The 23,297-nt window shown below is 49.4% G+C and overlaps 1 protein-coding gene across 1 annotated transcript in view; it reads right to left on the bottom strand.

The window, feature by feature from the left end:
* Positions 1-22,978, bottom strand: part of LOC144145134 (trehalose transporter 1-like protein) — a 43,675-nt gene extending 20,697 nt beyond the window's left edge. Inside the window, exon 1 of the mRNA XM_077676642.1 lies at positions 22,726-22,978. Coding sequence (XP_077532768.1) covers positions 22,726-22,971 — 246 coding nt within the window. The 5' untranslated portion in view covers positions 22,972-22,978. The remainder of the gene's footprint in view (positions 1-22,725) is intronic.
* Between the last annotated feature and the right edge of the window lie 319 nt (positions 22,979-23,297).

Below are 23,297 nucleotides of genomic sequence, written 5' to 3'. Positions count from 1 at the left end.
GCTCGAACCCGGTGCTAGACTATCTCACTTCTCCGTCTCTGCCACCGCCGACGGAGGCGACAAGATCAGGGGCTCAGACGGAGAAGTGATATGCCATGCGTTGGTGTGAGCTTCCGTTAATTTTTTACTCCTAGCGAATCCACAGGCCTCACACACGGCCGCTACACGTGCCATGGGCGGTGCGCACAGCGGCGCGAGAGGTTACCTGACGCTATCCCGTGCCATTCAGTGAGAACTCCGGGGGTAAACCCGCCGATGTGCTGGGTGAGTGCACCGTCTGTTTACCCCGTCTCCACGTGGGCTCGTAGATCAGACTATAAGACAACGGGCTCTCACCCCGTTTCTATATTCGTTCCAGGTTCGATTCCTGCGGTGCAAGAAACTTCTTTTATTCGTTCGCGGGAGTTTTCTGTTGACACCAATGGTTGCGACAGAACACGGGGGGGGGGGGGGGGGTAGAGGTTTCTAAGATTTTTAAAGCTTCGCTTTAAAAATGGGTCTGGGGTTACATCAGTCAACCAAGTTATTAAAAAGGAAAACAGGGTATGTACAATCGCGCCCAATTTGCACCGCAACAGGCGAGCGGCCGCCGCAGCTGCACTGCGGGAGGCGGTGGCGCCTTGCAGCGAAGGATTCGAGAAGTAAAGGGAGAAGGGGTCCGCTCTTCCGATACCCATCGGCATCCCCGTGCGCACCATTGCTGGCTTCTTTCCTTTGCGGCTGGTATAAATTGTTACCTCAGAAGTTTTCATGGTGGCTTATCGCATCGCCGGCGGTAAGTTTTATCATTGGCTGCAATGCTCTTATGCGCAGTAGCGCAAGCCTTCCAGTTTGGCCATAGGGCGTCGCGAAATATCGGTAACGTTCAATCTTCCACACAAATAAAGATATATCTGAAACACTGGCTGACCGCATTTTTTTATTGCTTCTGCCTCTAATTCTGACAATGCCTCACGGCACGCAATGCACTATTATGCTTTCAGCTACGTCACTTATGGCCACTGCGCCGCTATGCTTGCGTTACCACAGTGAAAACCTTTAAGTGCCGCAAAAAACAACATGCTAAGAATAAAAGAAAATATGCATGACGCTATCTAAGGAACCGTTATCGCCTACTGCTTTCTATTGGTCACTTTCACGCTGAAAAACGAGAGGAGAGCGCAAAGCACTGATGCCAGTTTTTATACGCCCCTTTAAATGCCCTTTTATACTGCATTGTTCTTTTCACAGCAGGCCTCACCATGTCAAGAGTGCCTCACAGTGAACGTGTGCGCATTGCGGAATTATGCTTGAAGACTTATGGCAAGCGAGAAATCGCTGAATTAATTGGACGATCAACGAACGCAGTGAACGGCATTATTCAGGCTTATAGAAATGAAGGGCGAATTTGTGACGTCCCTCATGATCATCGCCCTCGCTTTACCAGGGCCATTGAAGACGAAGTTTTGGTCGCCGCGGCTTATGCTAATCCGTTTGGCACTGCGTAGCAGCATGCTCAACTGGCAGGTGTTTCAGCTTCACTGACTACTGTGAAAAGAAGGTTGGCAGAAGCCGGACTGAGGAGCCGTGTCACCGTGCAAAAGCCTCTTCTATCCGACGACAACAAAGCAGCACGTCTCAGGTTTGCCTCTGAGCACAGCACCTGGAGCGTTGACGACTGGAAGCAGGTGGTGTTCTCGGACGAATCGACGTTTACCACAAGATGGGACCAGGAACGTCGCGTCTGGCGTCCTGTGAACACTCGCTACGAGCCGGAAGACATACAAGATGTGGCCTCAAGCGGAAGGACCACCGTGAACGTCTGGGCCGTCATGTCCATTGATGGACTTGGCGCACTACACCGAATTGAATGCTCCTTAACTGCAGAGAAATATTCCGAAATCCCGGAATATGTAATGCTCCCATATGCTCTAGACGGCCCATTGCCTGACGGCGATTACCTCTTCCAGCAAGACCTGGCACCTCTGAACACCGCAGAAAGTGTCAAGAAATTGTTAACTGACCGCGGTGCGCGCCAACTTGAAGGGATCCCTAAAGGTGCCGACGTGAGCATTATCGAGCCTGTATGGGGAAGGATAAAGGTAGCACTGTCGAAGGAAGGACTGCATAGAGCATCGGCGGGCGATCTCTGGCACGTGGTTGAAGCCGCCTTTAACGTCATTAAGGAGAACACAGGCTACGTGGAGGCTCTTCGTGCATCGCTTCCATCCAGAATCCAACATGTGATCGCTGCTCAAGGAGGCATGACTTGATACTGGGGCACCATCAACTTCGTCTCCATAAGGTTTTTTTCTAAACAGAAGTTATTGTTATTGCATTTTTAGCTTTGTTGCTGCCTCATAACGAACAGACATGTAACGGAATTACAGTGGCGCAGGTCAATAAACTATTTCAGTTTCAATGTGTTAACTCTGAATTAATTTTGGTGAGTTTAAATTTGTAATGAACATCTATAGGTAATTGTGGCTTGTGTATTTCCAAAGGCGAAAACCGGTCGCCAATACCCATTGTATAAACGTTGTGGACACCTCCAGCGAGTTTAAGGCAGTTAAAGCGGACCAGAGCATGACGGCGCATGAGTGGAGGACAAAATGAATTGAGAGTTGCTAAAGTTAAGAGCAATCAAAGCGAATTAATGTGAATCAAAGTAAATTAATAGGAGCGAAAGTGAATTATGATCGATCAAAGCGGATTAGGAGGGACTAGAAAACAAAGAGAAATTATTGGGAATTAAGACGTTTCGAAGTTAATTTAGAGGAATCAAAGTGAATGAAAGGGGATGGCTAAGTGAATAAAGGTTATAAAAGAGAATAGGAGGAATCGAAGTGAAACAAGGTGAATTAGGTGCCTGACTAGGTAAATTAATGGGAATTAAAGTGAGTTAAATTTACTGAAGACGGATGACTACCCGATAGAAGTGAATGAGTCAGCAAATTAAGATGAATCACTAAAAGCGAATAAAGTAGATGACTTGATGGTTTAAAGGAGATGGCAAACCGTAATATGGTGGATGAATAATCAAATTAGGCCTACTAATGATGGCCAATATTTAATTCGCTAATTTACGAGCCTAATTAAGCGTACTAATTAAGGTGGGAAATGTAAATGAAAAGCGAATTTTTGCGGAATTCGATATCAGGGTTGTTGGTAACATATTCGTGCAAGAGCAAGAAAGATATGTCTACGGTGGACATGAATGCGGAAAAAAACGTGCAACCAAGTAAATCATGCGTATGTCTTTAGTGCAGCGGCACTCGGGCTTTCACCTTCAAGTCGTCTCAAGGATAACATAAAGGACAGTGTTAATTTTTAAGTTTCATCAACAAAGCTTTTTAAAAAATACGTTCTATAACAATAGTCGAGCCACCGTTCATTTCGCGGTAATAGCAACGAAACCATCACGCGTCACAATTCTGGAGTCGCCATTTGGATTGGATTGGAAAAACTTTTATTGGGCCGGCGGTTAAAGCCTTACACTAAGACTTCAGACTTGGCCGGAGTCGCCCTCGCCGTCGCCGCCAGGCCCGAGCCTCGCTTCCCGTCATCGGGTCGCTCGGGCTCCTGCCTGGTCAACGCTACGAGGACCCGCTGGACGGCCTGGATTTGGAGGTCTTGGTCATCGGATCGCTTCGCCTCCTCAAAGGCGGGTGGCAGTCTTCCTGTCGTGGATTCTTCCGGGAAGTTGAGACAGTCCCAGACAATGTGCTCGAGGGTCGCGGTGGCTTTACGACACACCCTGCACGTATCGTCTGGGTGCGTCTCCGGGAACATCTTGTGCATTAGGGACGGGCTCATGATCGTTCTTGTCTGGAGCTGCCTGTACACGACTGCTTGTTCTCTGCTCAGCCCTTTGCAGGGCGGTGGGAGCGTTCGTCTCGCGAGTCGATAAGCCTGGGTTATTTCCTTGTATCCCGTCATTCTGTCTCTCGTGCTGTGCCACGGGCGTTCCCCGCTTGGCCCGGCGCGGCCTGTTAGTTCGCGCACCCGGGCGTGTGCGGTTTCGTTGTGGTTCGCACTGACGTCCGACACCTCTCCTGCGTGTGCCGGGAACCACTTGATTTTCTTCTTTTCCACGATTGTTGGCGCCCCTCTCAGGATTTTCTCCGCAGCTCGGGAGACCCTTCCTCGTGCGAAGTTCCTGACCGCTTGCCTTGAGTCGCTGAGAACAGTGGTGCATCCTAGGTCTTTAAGGGCCAGTGCTACGGCCACTTCCTCAGCTTCTTCTGGTTTGTCGCTTCTCGTACTGGCCGCCGCCCTGACGTTGCCTTCGGCGTCGACCACGGTTACGGTGAAACCGCTTCCGTTCTCGTACTCGGCTGCGTCTACGTAGCGGGCACCCGCGTCTCCGGCGTGTAGTTCCGCCAGTGCCTTGGCCCTCGCTTTTCGTCTGCCCTCGTTGTAGTCGGGGTGCACGTTACGCGGGATCGCATCCACCCGGATCATGCCCCTGACCTCGTCCGGGATCGGCATCTTGACTCCCTGTTGTTCGTGGTATCGAAGCCCCAGCCGTTCGAGGATTCTCCTTCCAGTCTTAGTTGTTGCCAGTCTCTCCAGCTGCGCCGTTCTCTGAGCTTCAATCACTTCATCTAGGGTGTTGTGGATGCCTAGGCTGAGCAGTCTCCCGGTGCTTGTAGACTCGGGTACCCCGATGGCCGCCTTGTATGCCTTTCGGATGGTCCCTTCCAACTTATTCTTCTCGCCATTCTTCCACCTGTGGAAGGCGGCCACGTACGTGATGTGGCTCATTACGAAAGAGTGCACGAGTCTTGTGAGGTTCTCCTCGCGTAGCCCCCTCTTTTTGTTTGACACTCTCTTGATAAGTCTGATGGCATTGGCCGCCTTGCCGACGACCCGTGCCACCGTACTTCCGTTGTTTCCGCGTTCGTTGAGGAGCATGCCCAGGACGCGGATGTCTGATACCCTGGGGATCACTGAGCCGTCTTTGGTGTAGACCGCGATTTCTTCTCGTTCCCTTCTCTCGGCGCGCGTGCCTTCCTTGGGTCTATACAACAACAGCTCGGACTTGGTCGGTGAGCATTTCAGGCCTGTGCCCTCCAGGCTGTCCTCGACTACTCTCACCGCTTGCTGCAGGGCCTCTTCCACTCGAGCATCACTGCCGCCCTCGACCCACAGGGTGATATCGTCAGCATATATAGTGTGACCGACGTTCTCCACCTCTGCGAGTCTGTTGGCGACTTCGATCATAACTAGATTGAATAGGAGCGGCGAGATCACCGACCCTTGCGGGGTGCCTCGGCTCCCGACCTCTTTGACATTCGTTGCAATGTCACCCGCGGTGATCTCTGCCGTCCGACCCGTCAGGAAGCTTCTGATGTACGCATGGGTTCTCTCTCCCATGTTCAGCTTCGATACTTGACTTAGAATCGCCGAGTGGTTGACGTTGTCGAAAGCTCCCTGCAGATCGAGACCCATTATGGCCCTCGAGTCCCGGGAGTCCCTGTCAACGATTAGGTGCTTCAGCTGGATTATAGCATCCTGCGTGCACAGGTGTCTTCGGAAACCAATCATGGTGTCGGGATAGAGGTCGTTGTCCTCCAGGTAGTCCTGCCATCGCGCCATCAATACATGCTCCAATACTTTGCCCACGCATGACGTGAGCGAAATGGGCCGGAGGTTGTCTGTGCTCGGCGGCTTGCCTGGCTTGGGGATCAGGATCATCTTCGAGTGCTTCCACTCCTTCGGCACGACTCCCGTTCTCCAGCACTTGTTGAAGAATTTAGTCAGTGCCTCGATAGATGCGTCGTCAAGGTTCTTGAGCGCCCTGTTCGGTACGCGGTCCGGGCCCGGCGCCGACCTGCTGTTGAGTTCTTGCAGGGCAGTGCGCACTTCTTCTACGTTAATGTCTCTATCTAGCTTCTCGTTGGGTATTCCGAGATAGCCTCCGTGAAAGACCTTCTGCGTGGTGGGAATGTACTTCTCCAGAAGCTTCTTTTCCACCGCCACCGTTCCCTTCTCCTTGATTTCCGCGTGTATGATCTTCGCCAGCCTGTCCCTCTGGTGAGACTTGGTCTTTGTCGCGTCCAGAAGATGCCGGAACAGATTCCAGGTCTTTCCGTTGTGCAGTTGTCCGTCTGCCGCGTTGCATATCTCGTCCCATTTTTGGCTGCCGAGCGTGCGGCAGTGCTCCTCTATCTTGCGGTTAAGTTCAGCGACCTTCTTTCGCAACCTCCTATTTAGCCTTTGCTTCGTCCACCTCTCCTGTATGGACTTCTTAGCTTCGATAAGATGGGCCAGTCTGCTGTCCATGCCGTCTACCTGGTCGTCCGTTTCGATCTCTCTCGTGGCTGCCTTGACATCACCGGTGATTCTTTCCATCCAGGCCCCGATGTCTTCTATCTGTTGATCTCCCTCCGCACTTTCATTTCTCTGCTTCCTGAACGCTTCCCAATCGATCCACGTGTGTTTTCGCGTCTGTGCCACTTGAGCCCCCTTCATTCGAATCGTAGTTTCCACGATCATGTGGTCACTGCCCAAGTCCGTCCCCGTGTTTCTCCACACGACGTCTTCCGCTGCAACGTTCTTGACGAAAGTGATGTCGGGAGTAGTATCCCTGGATACCGAGTTTCCCGTTCTTGTCGGGTTGGCGGGGTCCGTGATGAGGACGTATCCGTTGTCGATCGCGTCTTGCGCCAGGTTCCTGCCCTTGGCGTTGCTCTTGGCGTACCCCCAGGACTGGTCAGCGGCGTTGAAGTCGCCACAGACCAGCAGCTTGGAGCCGTTTGCCTGCGAGCTCGCCCTGTGCAGGAGTGCCCTGAAGCGTTGTTTGCGCTTGCTCGAGTTGCTATACACGTTGAGGACGTAGACGCTCTCTTTCCTCTTCTTGCCAATTACCACCTCGGCGATTACGTGGTCGACTGCGACATTTTTTAGTTGAATTTACAGCATAGTGTGCTCCTTTTTGGTCATGATGCACAGTCCCCTGCTGTCTTTCTCGTCGGACCAGATCGCTCTGTAGCCGTGGAGCGGCCGATGCGTCGCCAGTGTTTCCTGCAGTAATATCACGTCCGGTTTCTTCTTGCTGTTCTCGACGTGCTGCAGTAGTACCGCCCACTTCCTTTCCAGGCCGCGGCAGTTCCACTGCCAGATGATCACTGTTGGTTCTGGGTCCATGCTTGTTCCGTTCTAGTGATGCCTCCCTGCGGTGCGCTGCGCGGGTCCTGATATTGGATAACTGCTTGCATGTGGCTCTGTAGGTGTTGGACGGCCCCCTCTATTTTTACGAACCGCTCGTGGTCCAGCCTGCTCTTCTCTGCGATGGCCGCCTTTATCGTCTCGAACATCCGCTCCATTTTCGCTTCCAGCTTGTTCAAGCTGTCGTCCATGCGCGCCTCGATGCCGCTCATTCTTTCTTCCATGCCGGCCTCGATGCTACTAATCTCCTGGGTGGCGCGCTTTTCCACCGTTCTCTTCTTTATGGCCGGCTCTCTGGGTTCCGGGACGTCGCTCGTTATATCCATCGGCTGCGCTTTCGGCGGGGGTTCTGCCGTCGCCGCGACCGGGGGGCTCGGGGTAGTCGCCAGGTTGCACCAAGCTGAACTACATCGGGCAGCTTCATGCGCACCGCATTCGGAGCGCGAAAGGCAACAGAGCACTCGGGGGTTGCTGATGACTATCGGAAGAGGGGACCCCTTCTCCCTCCCTTTACTTCTCGAGTGCTTCGCTGCAAGGCGTCACCGCTTCCCGGAAAGCAGCTGCGGCGGCCGCTCGCCTGTTGCGAGTCAAATTGGGTGCGATAGTACACAGGGTTTCGGGGAAGTCTTCCTTTGCTTGAAATTTCGTAGCCTGCTGTCTATCTACATCTACTGGATGATAGGATCCACCCCTTCGCTTGCGTTGAAGCGGACGCACAGGCGTCCCAGCCGGCTGGGAGACGTCGAGCGTAGGCGAAGCAGCCATTCCACCCTCGCCTAGTCACGCGGTAACGCCGCGGCGAGGCTCCCAGCGGGTGAAGCGGTATGAAGGAACGGCACAACTTGTACGCCCGCACCTGATGGTTACTTGTGACGCAATGAAGGTCCTTGAAATATATAACTTGGCAGAGCTTTCGCTCTAAAACGCATCTCTGCTAGGCACCTTACTTGCCTAGCCAGATTACGGGCGGTAAAAAATACAGAGGACAATCGACATCAGTAAACCCTGAATGCCTGCTTAGCCGACAGCCACGTAATTTCTAATGCAGACATGTCCGGACAAGGCTGGGGCACTGCGCAAAATTACTCGTGTATCTGACGAAAACAAGTCGCGGAAAGTGAGTAGCGTGATTTGCCTCAAACTCACGGATGTTGCGGACTCTTGCTGTTGCGTTTTCTGTTATACAAATACGATACCGGCTTTAGCCTCACGGCGAATTCTGCAGCCGTTGCATGTTTGGCTTTACCTTTATTATCGTGTTTCAGAGTTTTATCGGCTCCACATGTTTTTATGGGAAGCTTTTTTGGACTTATTATTCCGGCTTTCTGAGGGCGGTGCCACGGCTGCTGCTGCTACTGGCATTCTTATCGGGTGCACGGCCAGTTTTAACATGCCAAAGATAACGCTGGACCCTCTATACTGCGTCCGAAGGGTCGGCCGAGAAGCGACTGGCTTAGTAACTCCGCAGAGCGCGGGAAGACCCCAGTTCTTGCGTGCATAGCACGCCCTTGGCGCTTAAAGCACAACGATGAGATTGACACGTTTAATTTTCTTTTGGTATGCCTCGTATTTCTCGACATACTCACCTCTGCTCACCATTCTAAAAACTCGATAGCTGCGTAAAGTGTAATCACAATAAAAATGTCGTACGCGAGATGATTTTAACCCGGTTATGCCCCGATTGAAGATTCGCGTTACGTCGATTCCCACCTACGCGTGCGACGTACCAATTATCCAACATGCTTTTAAAATAAAATGCTACTATGAAGGACATCACCCACGGAGGACTCCGATAAAGCTACTGAAGCAGCATGAAGGCAAGATAAACAGCGTTGTTACAGGAAAAATAAATTGGCCGCGTATCTGCTCCTTTCGTTGCAAATGTCGTCAAAAGACGATAGTCTTCATCGACTTTTGCCAAGTAAATACCTCCCTTCGCTTTTCCGCTCACCTCTCATGTTTTTCCTCTTGCGTCGCGCTCCTCCCAAGGTAAAGACGCCAAATGTTTGCTTAAATCATTTTAAATTTCCCGCTTTCCACTGCTCCAAACCGGGTGTCTCGATGCCAACGCTACCGTATGGCGAAGAAGCACGTGAATCGAGGCGCCCTACTTCAACGTTTATAGAACCGCGTTTCCCTACTCCACGTGCGTTGAAAGCAGAACGTGGAACCTATCTAGTGGAACCTTTCGTAACTGTTGCCGGTTGATTTCTTAAAATGGCGCCAGAAGCTATAGTGGCGCCGGCGACAGCAGGCGGCGGCGAAGTGATTTTTTTTTCTGCAGTTGATAAATTATTTCGTTTCGCCAAAGTCAAGCATATATGATGTTTTATAAAGGGACACTGCAAATATCACATCTGTATTCATTTGTTGTCTTATATTTGCGTAATGTCTTGTTCTTCAACAATGTTGACAAGCATGAACATTACACCGGACTTAGGCGGGTACATTTAGCTGTGACTACATGACTATTGCGGAGGCATTGTTTTAGTTTGGCCGGGTGGATTAATCGAGTCACAGACAGACAGACAGACGGACAGACAGGCGGACAGACAGACATACAGACAGACCAAAATTTCTGGGTTTGAGTAGCTTAAGAAAGACTATCGTCTTTAAAATCTTGCGGAACGCGTATGTTGAGTGTAAGTAGAGCAAGCGCTGCGGGACAGAGTAGCGTGAGTGCAGGTTACTTTTTGTTGGGCAGGAAAGGGCTATTGGGTCTCTGCTTCCCTATAGAGCTAGCCTTTGCTTCACCACCGTAGCGGGCGTTAGGCTGTTGTGACGCTATGTAGTCAAGTCCGGTAAAGATTGATAGAAGAAGATGGATAGTCTTCTATGATTCAACACGCCGCTACCCTGTGCGCGGGTGCTACAAACTTGGTGCAGTGCGGGGAAGTTATTGTGTGTGTTGCGGAAAAGCCCGCCCTCCTAAAACAAGTTACCGCTGGCCGGAGCGTGTCTGACACGCGCGCCCTTGTTTGCGGCGATTCATGCCCACGACAGCTGTAAAATCCTGAAAAAAAAACTGGTTTATTTATTTATTTGTTTGTTTATTTATTTATTTTGCCCTCAGGGCATAGAAGCATTGTAGAGGGGAGGGGCTCACAGAAAAGCAAAAAAAAAAAAAAAAACATGTCAAAAGCACGCGACAAGTGTTTAAGGATTGTACACACAAAAATATACGATAATGTTAAAAAAAACCTGGCAAAGCAAATGCAATAAACGCAGCCATAAACAAAATCACACTCGGAGCAAGAGGAAAGAAAATGGTAAGCGCACATCATTCGCTGTAAAAGAACACAGTAACGGCGGATTGACACAAACATACAATACGCTAAAAAAAAGAAAAAAGAAACAATAAACAACGAAAATGGAAAAAGCACTCCTTACTAGAAAGTATTGGGAAAAAAAAACTTTCAGCAAATTTTAATTCACAATGCTTCCCGCAAATGGTCAGGGTTAGTAATGCAAGCTAATGAAGGGGGGTTATGATAAATGGTGTGTTAAAACGTGATTCGGGGAACAGATTCTTCTCGCCGAAACCCTTGTTTCCTCCCTCTGTCAGACTCAACGTGCCCCGGCTATTACGAGACCGGAAAGAAGTGTTCTGTGTGCACAGTAGGCAGCCGTTTTTTCAGACTGCGGAAATTCGGACTTGATAAATATATATCACAGATTTAACGGAGGAATCGCCAGTTGCCCAATAGGAGTATTGTATATGAACAACGGATACTTCTGATATAATAAAGCCAAAGTTCGACTTTCCGGACAAAACTGTCAGCGACAGAGCCATGCTGCGACTCCAGGACGAAGCCATTTTGAATCGTAAGCACCCTGTCCTACTTCGGATTGGATGAGGATTGGCTTGACGCCCGCCGGGGTAACAAACTTTGATGTCGGATGCCATAATTTTGCATTAGACTGCGGCAGAAGCAATCTCGAAAGCCGGAAACAGGTCATAAGTGCCCGTTTTTTAAAGACGATAGTCTTTCTTGGGCTAGTTAAACCCAGAAATTTTGGTCTGTCCGTTTGTGTCTCTTTGTGTGTCTGTGACTCAATTCAGTGACCCGGCCAAAGTGAAACGATTTCTGCGCAATAGTCTTATATACTCACAGCCAAATGTAAACGTATAAGTCCGGTTTTCAGCATTGTTGAACAAGAACAAGAGATTACGCAAATATAAGACAAAATTATTACACAAGGGATATTTACAGTGTTCTTTTATAAGAAAAATTCGTGGATGCTTGATTTTTGCGAAAAGAAGTACTATACATCGACATTGACTTTGCAATGCATAGCCAGAACGCAGGTGGAGCCTTTTGTGCGCACGTTTTCACGTTTCCACATTGTTTTTTTCAGTGACTTTGTGTTTCCACTAGAAAGCACAAATTAATTAGCTGTTCAAAGCATTGGGAAGAAGCCGTTTTGTTCGCATACTTGAAATCGGACCGCCGTGGTTTCGCGAGTACGGTGCCCGTCTCACAGAATCGATTGTTTGGGTGTAGTTCGGTGTGTACGCTGCGCTACGTGCTAGTAGCATTGAGTTCAAAGCAAGTATAATTACCTTAAATACGCGGGCTCCAGTGTGGATCATGCGGGTGGGAATCATAGAGAACTGCGCACCAAATGGCGGAGATTTTCGATTGATTGTGCGGTTCAACTCGCCGACACCAGAGAGGCGATGAGGCGCGCCGTAGTGGAGGGATCGGGATTAATTTTGACCACCTGGGCATTTTTCACGTGGCCAGAATCTCGAACACGCGGGCGTTTTCGCTTTTCGCCTCTATCAGAAAAGCGGCCGCTGCGGCCGGGAAATGAACCTGATGACGATTTTAAATTTCACGGCTTGAATTATTGCCAAACATTCCCAGAATGCGTCTTGCTCCTCGCCCCTGACAGTTCGTTTCCACTGGTGCCAGTTCGTCCCACCCCGAGAACACGGAGCGAGCACGTATCCTTGCTCTGTGCACGAAGTCAATTATCGCCTCAGGAGCGAAAGCCTACAACCTCGGTGCCTTCCGTCTCCTTTTCCGTGAATACATTCACAATGTACACGGGTTTCGCTGCAAGACTACCTCTTCCTTTTTACGGGGTAAGCAGGGCCTCCAAATATTAGAATCATCATAAACTCCGTTTATTTTTTATTGTTCTCTTAAGTTGCTGTTGTGAGCCCCGTTAAAACGAAAGCTGAGTGTTACGTGCCGCATGAATTTTCATTATAAACGCCGCGGAAGACACATGCACAAAGCAGAAAAACCAACCTTCGCGTAAACACTGCCAATGTGCGCGGTATTCGCTAAGAGGGGAAATTTATTGTAAGCTCACGAGTATTAACAGCTGGCAAACCGATATACTTTACTTTGACAGCAGCATGTAATCTGCTTGTTAGTCTTGGCCATGTATTTTCTAAAAAATTCACGGAATTGTGCCGCCTGTGAGGCTGTGACCAGCCTTCCCAATTCGGACTATTCAGGGCAGCGAAGGCCGTAGCTTTCCTTCTGGGCTTTGTTTCTTTTTAAAGCCTCACGGTCGATAACACTCCATCCTGTCGCCGTTGCAGCGTATTCCGCAAACTTGAGCCACTTAAGCGCACCTAACCACTTGATAGAGGTCTTTGCAAGGGCGCGCGCACAGTGCCGAAAGCAGGCGGCCGGCCAGGACGGTGCGGCCAGTGCGGCTCGGCCTACCCAGTGTTGCGCGGAGGCGCGGTAGATGGCGCTACGCCCGCTCGGCAAACGCCCTCACGACTTCCCGTGCCGCTTGGTCCGCTGACTGGTCCTCAGTCGCTTCCACTTCACCGCTTGGGACCTGTCTAGCTAGCGGCATCTGTCGCTGACCTAGAAAAATACAACCTGGCTTGGTTTTACGCGGTAGCCGTCAGGTGGTGCTAGTGTGGTCACGGCAGCTGAATTCGCATATGGTCCCTAGAAATTGTGCTAGTCTGCCGTCCGCGCGCTTACTCTATGGGAAGGCGTGTCCGCGCCGCTGATGCATGCACAGCGCTGCGCAGAGGGCGCTGCGAGCAATCGGAGCGCCCGAGCCCGAGCGGCCGGAGCGAGAGCGGCCGGCCTGTGCCGCGCGCTACTGCCGCGGAGCGCGAGCGCGCATCGGGGTTTGTCGGCCACTTAGAGCGGTGAAATCGAATGGTACGAGGTACATCAGCTCACAATTGAAAGTACGATAGTACTATAAGACCTTTTAGTTTCACGCCCCAAGTTTTTGGAGAATTGGAGCCTCTTTGCGGCAGCTGAATTTCGCGAGTGAGACCGAAGGATGAAACCGCAGCAACCAGAGTAGCCGTCTCACTACCACCACTTGAACCATTATTAAAGTGAAGCTTTCTATGTCTCACTGATGGCCTATCTCGCCTCGAAAAAGCACTGCAGGAAGGGCCAACTGTCTCTGACGACGGTGATGTTTGGGAGTAAAGTGAGAGGGAAAAAAATAACGCTTCCCGTGGTCAGAATTGAAGCTGGCTCCATCGCGTTTTGAAGCCGACGTCTATCTCAATGCGCATTTCCAACATGGTCAAAGCAGTTGGATTTGGAGAGGAGTGCAGCCAGAAAAATTATCCACTCCTCCACTCCGCAACGATGGTTGAACACGAAGCTTTCTTCGCGTGAAATCAAATGGCAAAGGGTCGATGTCAAATCCGACGCGATCATAAGTCCAAAATGCGTGCGAGTCAAAGTGAAAGCTCAATTAGTCAAATTCAAAACTCAGACGACAAGGAATCGCTCACAAGAAAGCTTCGCGTTCAACCATCAATGTTCAGACAGTGAATCCCGTTCAAAAAGAGCTCCCTGCGGCACCAGAAGCTGCGTTTGTTCCACATTGAAACTACCGGGTCATTCCCGAACGTCATTGACGGTGACAAGCACGCAGCCGGCTGGTAGACTGACAAAAAGAAAAGCGAAAGCTTGAGTAAAATGTTTCGCCAGCAAAAACTTGTTCCTATATACTTTGGGCAGAGTTCGGGGGGAGAGGGGATAAAGCAACGTATATATGGTCATGACAGTATAAATAAACCTCAATATTTTTACTCCTTGGTTTCAAACAGCCGCGATTATAATGATTGGCCATAACACAAATATTCTCCCATTTTGCTTTCCCCGCGTGCGTCTCGGAATTCCCTCCGAGTGTGTGGGGGACCAAAAAGAACCTGTGCAATGAGAAATGCAAGCGAAGTTACTGATTTGCAGCCGGGTGTTATTAAAAATCAGTTTCACGTAACCAATGCTGGCGAATGTTTCAAATCGTGGTATTCACGAAAATTACAGGCACGCAAAAGAGGTTTGATAGTACCCAAATTTTTGAAAATTTAGAAGTAAGCGGAGTGTTGGGTTAAGCGAAATGCAAAAAATGTATGGCCAGATCACTGGAATATGAGCTAGTGCTGGTAACAAACGCTCCAATGCACAGGGACGCTTCCGGAATACAGGCAAAATAATTTGCAGAAAAAAAAATTGTTCAGGTATTGCGGAAAAAGAACTGCGTGATGCACGCCTGTTTCGCCTCCGCATCTGGTCCCAAAAAAGTGTTTTCGAGCTTCTCAATGCCGCATCAACTGTTGGTCGCCAACGCTATATTTTATCTTGCTGTGAAGCAGGCAAAGCTGATGTTTTTCTTGTTCCTGCCGTTTTTGGCACTTCTTGAGACCCGTCGTCGTCCACATGATCAGAAGCGTCTTCCCCAGCTATATCAACAATGTAGGCGTCGGACAGCACTCCGCTAACGGGAAATCGGCCGCGCACAGTGCGTACTCCGCGCAAATTGGCCGTTCGCGACGTTGTTCGGCGGGTAATGGGAGCTAAGCTTTAACCGATAGCTTATCAGCTGCCTGCAGCGGATGTTGCATTGCGTCCTCTTTGTCAACATTTCGAGATATTCGTGATCCCCGAATGGACGTTTGAAGACAAAGGGTTGAAAATGTCGCCTATGGCAGGTATATGCACGGCAAAAAAAGGTTTCGACTTAACCGGTATTTCGAGATATCCGAGTTCGAGTTATGGAGAAATCACTGTATCTGATGACTGAAGGTGATTAAACTTCGTATGCATGTGCACACGTCTTGTTTTTTTTATTCGGAATTTACATTTAACGGAAATTACATTTAACATTCCCAGTTGACTGGACGTAACTGAGGGGGCCGCGAAGACGCGCGCTTAAGAGCCTCCAGATCAACGATGCGAAAGGTCAGAAGGCACCGATTCGAGCTGCTTTATTTACATACACGTACAGGGGACAACATCTTGGGAAACTTGCAAAGAAAGACGGTTCCAAAGAGCCATACAAAAAAAGCGGAGTGCTGACACACCACACACACATTTTCAGGCGCTGACTAATCCATCAGTTAACAACGGCGGGGATATTCATAAAGAACGGTTGTTTGGTTGGTAATGTAGCTGAAGTCCCGCATGATGTTTCCAAACTGGAAAACGATGCCGTGCCGGCAGTGTTCCCGAAGCTCCCGAATATGTGTCGAAATCGAAATTGCGTAGCGACACGATTCCGCGGTTTTTAGGAAACTCGATCCTTCATAATACGCGAAAACGTACTCCTGTCACTTCACGCTTCGGTTAAAACTCTTCGTACTGGTAAGAACCAACTTATTTGGCTAATCTGGTTTGTCGACAGAAGCGGATAGGGTTCGAAAAGGGGCAGTTAAATTGGGCTGAACCCGCCCAGAAACAGGGCAGAGTACACGAAGGCAGCAGCGGCACGGCAGAGCGCCGTCCGCCGCTGCCCATCGCGCCGGCCGGCCACCGTGCTCCGATTGACTGCAGCGCCGCCGCTGCATGCATCACGGAGGAGCCCCCTTCGCGGCCGGCGGACGGCAGACTAGCACATATTTCTAGGGACCATAATTCGCACGAGGTCCGTATGTGTGCCGCAGTTTCGGTGTACAGAAAACCGTCTTTCTGGCAGTGTTGGAGCTACTGTCTGAGGTTAGGCTGCGTAAATTCTTAATTACGTGCGCTCAGAACTACGACGGTAAACAGTGGCGAGGGAAGGATTATTTCGTACACCTGTAGCGTGATATATTTTCAGCCCCGGCCAATGGAGTTTTCCCTCCAGCGTGCCCCCGGCATTGCATTAAAAAAAGGGAGGTGGGGCAATAAGCTCAATGTTTTTCTATAACACCACCAGTCCCTAAAATCTAAGACCAGTGAAAGGCAGAACTGTCGAACTCACCCACTGAAAGAACATAAAAGGGACAGTAAACTGCGCAGCCTCTTAAAGTAAGCAAAAGGTGGCCATAAATGCGTTTTTATGAGCTTTACCTCTTTATGACGGGTTTTTTTTAAGCAGAGAAATCTTCTATGTGTATTGTACTAAGTTTTAGGGCTCCCACAAGCCCACAAACGCAACACTGAGCAGGCAGAGCAAGTACTAAGTGATTTATCAATGAGTCAATAATTAGGACTACTGGGAAATAAAGAAATAAAAGTGTATTTTCAAAGAAAAAAATTTCATGTTTTCCTACATTTTTTGACGGCATGAGCCTACAAAAGGAAAATGAGAACTATAATGAAGCTTGGAAATAAAACAAGAACGCTTGTTCCCTGAGCCTCAACATCGTAATTACGTAGTAACTCGAGCTTTTCCTTCTATGCAGATTTCAGCTCTGATAAAACGCAACGATGGTGATGTCTATCGCAATAGTCATCCTTGAAGGACAATTCCGCAGAGAACTACCAGCTTTGGTTTTGTTCTTTATGCGCTAGAGGGACTTTTATGTGGTGGCGTCAATTCACACCACCCGGGCCGAAAGGGGTAAATTATGATCTAGCATTTCATGGCGTCTTTGAACAAAATTCCACCATCGGTACACATAATTACATTTTCTCTTCCTTGAATAATGTTCAAACAGTTACCCCGAGGTTCTAGGTGTCGCTCTTTCGATTGGAATGAGCACTGGCTGTCAAGGTGAGCGCCACAAAATAGCAGTGTATCGAATAAAGACCTTTGTTAGGCAACACCAAAGTACGGCAGTGTGCAACGCTGATGGCAGGAGTGTTCAAAACGCGTGGCCTGCTACCGTGCTTCACTGTGCCGTTGCCCCTTGGCCGAGGTCTGCGACTACTTCGGAGACACCGAAGACGACTAGATTAGTGACCACGCTAGGCAGAGCGGCTGCTGTACTTGGCAAGGGAGAGCGCGGTAGCGGCATAGGATGCACAGATAACGACAGTACGGAGAGGAGGTTGGAGCATATTGCCGGGTCGAAGCTTACGTCGCCTTGACTCCTCGCGTTTATTCAGGGAAACGCCTCTATCGCGTTTATCGTCCAGCAATAGTTTCAGCACATACACGGGCAAAGTACTTCGACTGATGTCAGTGCTTCGGAGTAGCGGTCGTTGTGCTAGACAGCCTTGTAAAGGAAAAGAAGATCAATGTACAGTGTTCAAAGATGGAGCTAAAGTAATAGAAACAAAAAGACAACCTAGAAAAACGAGGCAGAGCTCCCGTGGCTCGACTACTGCCACTCACATACAGATTAGTGAAACGACTCAGAAACTCTAAGTGCGCTAGCCCATGGTGCATTACCGCTAGGAATTTTCGCGCGGGTATGAAGCCTTTAAAGCCTTAAAGGCTTGTGCGCGTACTCCGGAACAAGGACAAAGGAACGCGGGAGAAATGATAGCATAGTGCGAGAGCCTAGGGGGCGAACGAATGCATAGCAGAGACCCTAGGAGAAGGCTGATGTCAGCATGCACCGCTCCTAAGCATTGGGTGTATGTAAATACGTATGTATGTTTATGTTTATTGGAGCATGGCTATCTATGACCAAAGGGTGCCAAAAATATCTTACGTGGTCCTACAATAGTCAGGTTTGATCATAAAATATGTATGAGATGAGTGTGATATATCCTAAAATTTTGCCGCTTGGCGGTTATCAGAGAAATGAAATAACCGTGTGCTGTCCAGACACTCGACATGCAAAGGGTGCAATCCCCCCAAAGTGGGTATGTGCCATGGTTGTGTGGGCAGCCTAGCTAGGCATTGAGGAACAATAAGACGTCCTGGTGGACTAGCGTGTGCCCGAGCAGAACGATCTAGCTGTCTGCCTGAATCTGCCTTGCAAATGATCGTTGATTTGATTGATTTGATTTTGATTGATTGTGGGGTTTAACGCGCCGACGCAACGCAGGCGATGAGGCGCGCCGTAGTGGAGGGCTCCGGATTAATTTTGACCACCTGAAGATCTTTAAAGGAGCCATGAAGAGAAAACAAAAGTTTGTTTTATTAGAAAGATTAGGTGTTTCATAGTACCCCAAGCGCTTTCCCGGAAGCAAATGATGCTTTATTCACTGAGAAATAAGGCAATTTAAGCCAAAATTTTAAATCTCCCGCTAAAATTGAACATTCCGTGACGTTTACAATGGCGTCATAGCGCCGGTCCATGAAACAGATACTTAGTATGTCGACTCCATATAGCACCTACACGCGGGAGTCGATCGAGACGGCGGCCATTTTAAAAATACTAGTAAAACCTAGTGCACCCGCAGCCCTAGTCATGGAATCGCCTGATCCGGAGAACAAAACTCTCGCCGAGGAGCTCGGGCTTGCATTTAACAACCTTACACCGCTAAACCGCTCAATGCTTCCAAGTGCACGAGCGGCAAGAGTTGTGGGATACGCGGTGGACGGGAAAGCGACCATTGCGCGATAGCCACAACAGACGACCGCCCAGCCGTCGGCACCGCTGCCTCGTCAGCCCCGTCGCGACGGACGAATATAGACTGGTACGTATGTGCCGTATTTTGATTACGGTTAATAATAGTTCAATTTCAGTAGCAGTATCACTTATGCCAGTTGGCCGGTGTCGTGTATGGAAAGCCGTTCGCGCGAGCTCTCTGCTTCGACCAGAAAGATACGAGCGTCAATGCGCGGTGTTTACGGCATTTGTTTCCCCAAGGTCAGAGCGATTTGACGAAGTCGGCGACGAGCGCCAGCATGTCCCAGGAGTGAGCTAACGTAAGGGTCCCTGCCGTAATCACTTCCTCCGAAATGAAGCGAGCACACTCGTACTTCCTTTAACTCTCTTTCTCCTCCGTTTGCAAAGTTCACAAAACGTAGCCACTTGCTTCGCCTAGGTTCGTCGTTGGGCAGCACATGAAAGGAGATCTCCTCACCGGCGGGGATGTCGCACTCCCTTGACGATTTGCCCGTACTACATGGGCATTTCAAAACGCAGCAACGAAATTTCATTGTAAAGTACTCGAACAAACTGAAGTTTTCAGTGGTTGTAAACTGGAAACGAGCTCGTAACGACAGCAGCAAGCGAGTCAGTATATTATGTCTATGCAGCAAGCCAACACCATTCGAAACTTACGTGACGACTGGCACTATCTCGTCGCTTCTTGCTGTTCCTTACTCCCCTCGTTTCTATTTTTACCTTTGCTGGTTAGCGATATGACGGCCAACCTCCTGTGAAGGGATTACGATACGAAGCAAGGTCGCGGCTGTGCGTGCTGGAACGGTTCGTTGGCCCCGAAGAGCCTCGAACCCGAAAATTCGTCTGCGCGACGGCGAGATGTCGAGCTCGGCCGGCGCCTAGTTTCGTACGCATTGGCGCACACGCTTGCGAGTTCGTTCGGACCTTCAACCGTTTACTCCACCGTTCTTTGTCATAAAAAGAATGTGCAGTATGTTTCACGGGCATTTTGCTCGCTATGCAAACTGTAAGCCCTGCCTAACATGCGTTTGCTTTTGCCGGCCTCCGCCAATCGCAGAGCATTCCCAAGTGACATCACAGGTTCTGTTGCGGGAAATGAGCTGGTGGGTCGCATGGTCATTTCCTTTTTTCCTAATTATGTAGCTTATTTGAGCGAAGTTTGCGTTATAAGTGGTGTCGTTATGGTTCTAACGAGGCAATCTTTCGAATGAACCAAACTTGTGTTTTCTCTTCATGGATCCTTTAACGGGCGCCGAAAACTTGTACACACCGGCGTTTTTGCTTTTCGCCTCCATCAGAAAAGCAGCCGCCGCGGCAGGGAATCGAACCCGCGACCTCATGCTCAGCAGCACAACGCTTTGGCCACTGACCCACCACGGCAGGTTTGAAAATGATTGGTGAATAGATTATTCCACGTTTTTTTACTTGTAAATAATTGCTCCGCAACAGCACTGTACATAGGGGTGTAGCGGGCCCGTAGATTAAAAGATGAAGATGTTCATAATGGCTGATGAAAAGATGTGACACGTGGTTGGATGTACGTGTGCAGCCTCCGCGATCAGCAGCGCCGTCGGGGAAGAGGCGCTGCAGGCGCCCTGGTGATACTGGGAAAAGACGATAGTGCACCGATAAAACAGCAGAGAAATGAAGCAAGTCTGTGTGGTGCGAAACAGTGTACGGAGTGCCTTGATGGTCACCCTAATTTCGCACTCTGTTATAGAGCGATATAAATAACAACAAAAAGAGATTTCATTACAGGAATACTGCTGAGTAAGGTGCTTAAGCGCTAGAAATAACAAGCAAGATTAGTCAAGACCTGCTTTGTGTTGAAAGCGAACAACATTGCGCGTGCTGATGAATGTAGAACGAATTTCTATTAAGCGCCCGAAATTTGCTTTGGCAGTTTACTATTAAAAATCCGCTCTATGTGTTCAGATTATTCTAATGCGCTTAGAGTATGAAGCTCTGAGCCCACACGGCGACGTACACAAGACACGTCAAGAAGGTTCTGCAGTCCATCGCCCTTTGTCGAACCTCTTGTCTGGCGCTGCAGTTTCCCTTTCCCGACGCGCGCTTCGTCACCATTTCTCAGTAACCTCTTCCGGCGCGCGCTCTGATTAGGCGCCTCATAAGGCTCTTCTGTGCATCACTCCGGAATATCCCGTATACATGACGAGAAACGAGCAGCGGCGAAACACGTAGGACAGTGATCAAAGCCATTCGAAAGCACAAGGTTGGAGCGGATAAGAAAGCAAATCGTCCCAAGGGACGAAACGACGAACACCCTTGAGAACGCACTGCGTAAGTACAGTAGCGCAGGCGTTTATATGGACATTATGGCACATTATGGCTTCCGCATCCAGAACGCACAAGAATAGCTTTGGAATCCTCAAACTGTCTTCCGTCGATGGATAGTGGCGATGATATTGCCCCAGTTGTGGTAGGCTGTGATTTCAATGTGGATGTGTAATAACCGAAAAGGGAGGGTGTCCCGCGTTTCGTGTTGGGGAAACTTGACCTGCGATGCCACACCGACCCCCCAAACCTACCACTGAGCGGCGTTCCTGCATCGATTTGACATTGCCAAAAATATGTGTACAGCTGCGAGTAAATGGGACGATCAGTGTGTATCATAGCGACAACAAGACTACTGTGGCCTTCGTCGCTAAGTGATGATTTGTGATGCAATACGGTCTTCACAACAAGTTTCATTGTCGCAACGTCAGCCACTCCGTTGGTCATCCTCCGTCACAGGGAGGCTTTGCTTTGCATTCTGTTCGTGCACGTTCCGTGGCACGTCCAAGGTTATGACGACTGCCAGTAGCATGCCCAGAATGATCTAATTATGATAGCGCCATCACAAGAGCCGTTTTTGTATTGGTGGAGTGGTACTAAAATAAAAATTTATTGGATTTTTTATTGCTTTGAGGCAGCGATTCTTTTTTTGGTTAATTCCAGCGTGCAAGAGAACTATACTATTTTACTATTGCCAAGAGATGCTTTCAGTGCGCATAAGAGATATAAGGGCAGGGAGTGTCCAGTAAGTACGCAGGTATCGATTATTGTGAAGCACACCAAATATCCTATCTACGGTGTTGTGGTTGACATGCAATACCCATGTTGGATTCCAATCTAAAGGGAAGGCCTTAGACTGCTAACACCGCTTCATGCCCGCATTGAGGGACCATTTGAGCTTTTTTCCAAGCACTGGAAGGTAAACGATAAATAATGTATTCTGGATGGCTTTCCATTGATGGCCTACTTCATATTTCCCTCTTCGAACACTTCTCCCCACGCAGGAAATATTATTTCTTTAAAAAGTGCAAAAGAGACTAAACTGGGCAAGCTGCTATAATTTCAATAAACTGAACCATCGGCACCGAGATTAAGTCGTGGGATTACGTGCTAATAGACGCTGCCAAAGCTTATCGACGCATTGAGCTTATGGTATAAGAGACAAGATCTTTATAAACTCATCTCCGAGGAAAATAGTGGCAGTAAGTATTCAAAAGAAAGCTGATCCACAACACGACTATTCAGAAATAGTCCGAGGTGTGCCAAAATTCTTCAACAGGGTCCGCATTACCGAACCAAGTGCGTTACGAGTTCGGGAAGACGCACCCGTTGATACCAGGCCTAGGCAGGTAATCCCTACGTAACATACTGCTGGGCCGATTATCAGCTATCCTGGTACTGCTCAGTGGTAGAAACTCCCCTCGGACTAAAGCAGGTGGTCTTTCTGAGTATCTACCCTAGAATTTCCACAAGTCACCCGAACTGATCAGGTGCTCGATTTTCCGGTCAATTCTAACGGGTCCTCCGTTGCAAGGGCATTCTTCGGTCTACTCAGAAATAATGGCAAACCAGGGAAGCCCAGTGTCAACACTCACGTGGCTTCCACGCTTTGTGGCAACTGCCATTTCGGCGATGTGGGCGGGTACGATGAGCGAGATGAGCCCGGTGAAGAATCCGGTGACGAAGCGCGCAGTGTACAAGAAGAAGGTCTGTTGAACCCTCACAACGGTGAGCCACGATGCGATTAGAAAGAGACTTGCGCCCACGAAGCTCCAACGGCGGCCACAAAGCTGCGTGAGCGGTGCACCGGCTAGGCAGCCGAACACTGCGCCCAAACTCATCAACGAGGCAAACCTGCGCACGTGAAACACCGAGCGTCGACACAAATGATACGCTCCGTATCTCAGAGGATAGCTGCACAAATGAAGAAAACGTCTTGTTCCGCCGGAAATTTGACCTTCAAGGTCAGCCAAGGTCAAATTTGAACGTTGCCAGGCCCTCTGGCTGTTGCGGAGTGAAAACAACCAGCGGCTCAAGGTCAGTCTCTCGTGTCGCCACCGCAAGGAGCGTTGGCTAAATGGAAGTTGACAGCTGGATTGCACCGAGAGCGCCAATGGCTCCAAATAACATATGTGTGCTCTCTTTTTTGCATTTGTTGATGCGGCAG

The sequence above is a fragment of the Haemaphysalis longicornis genome, unplaced genomic scaffold, assembly GCF_048455015.1.
Source record: "Haemaphysalis longicornis isolate Haplotype H1 unplaced genomic scaffold, Haemaphysalis longicornis Haplotype H1 scaffold_7, whole genome shotgun sequence".
Classification (NCBI taxonomy): Eukaryota; Metazoa; Arthropoda; class Arachnida; order Ixodida; family Ixodidae; genus Haemaphysalis; species Haemaphysalis longicornis.
The sequence above is the reverse complement of the archived record's forward strand: the minus strand, read 5'-3'. Positions and strand labels throughout refer to the sequence as shown.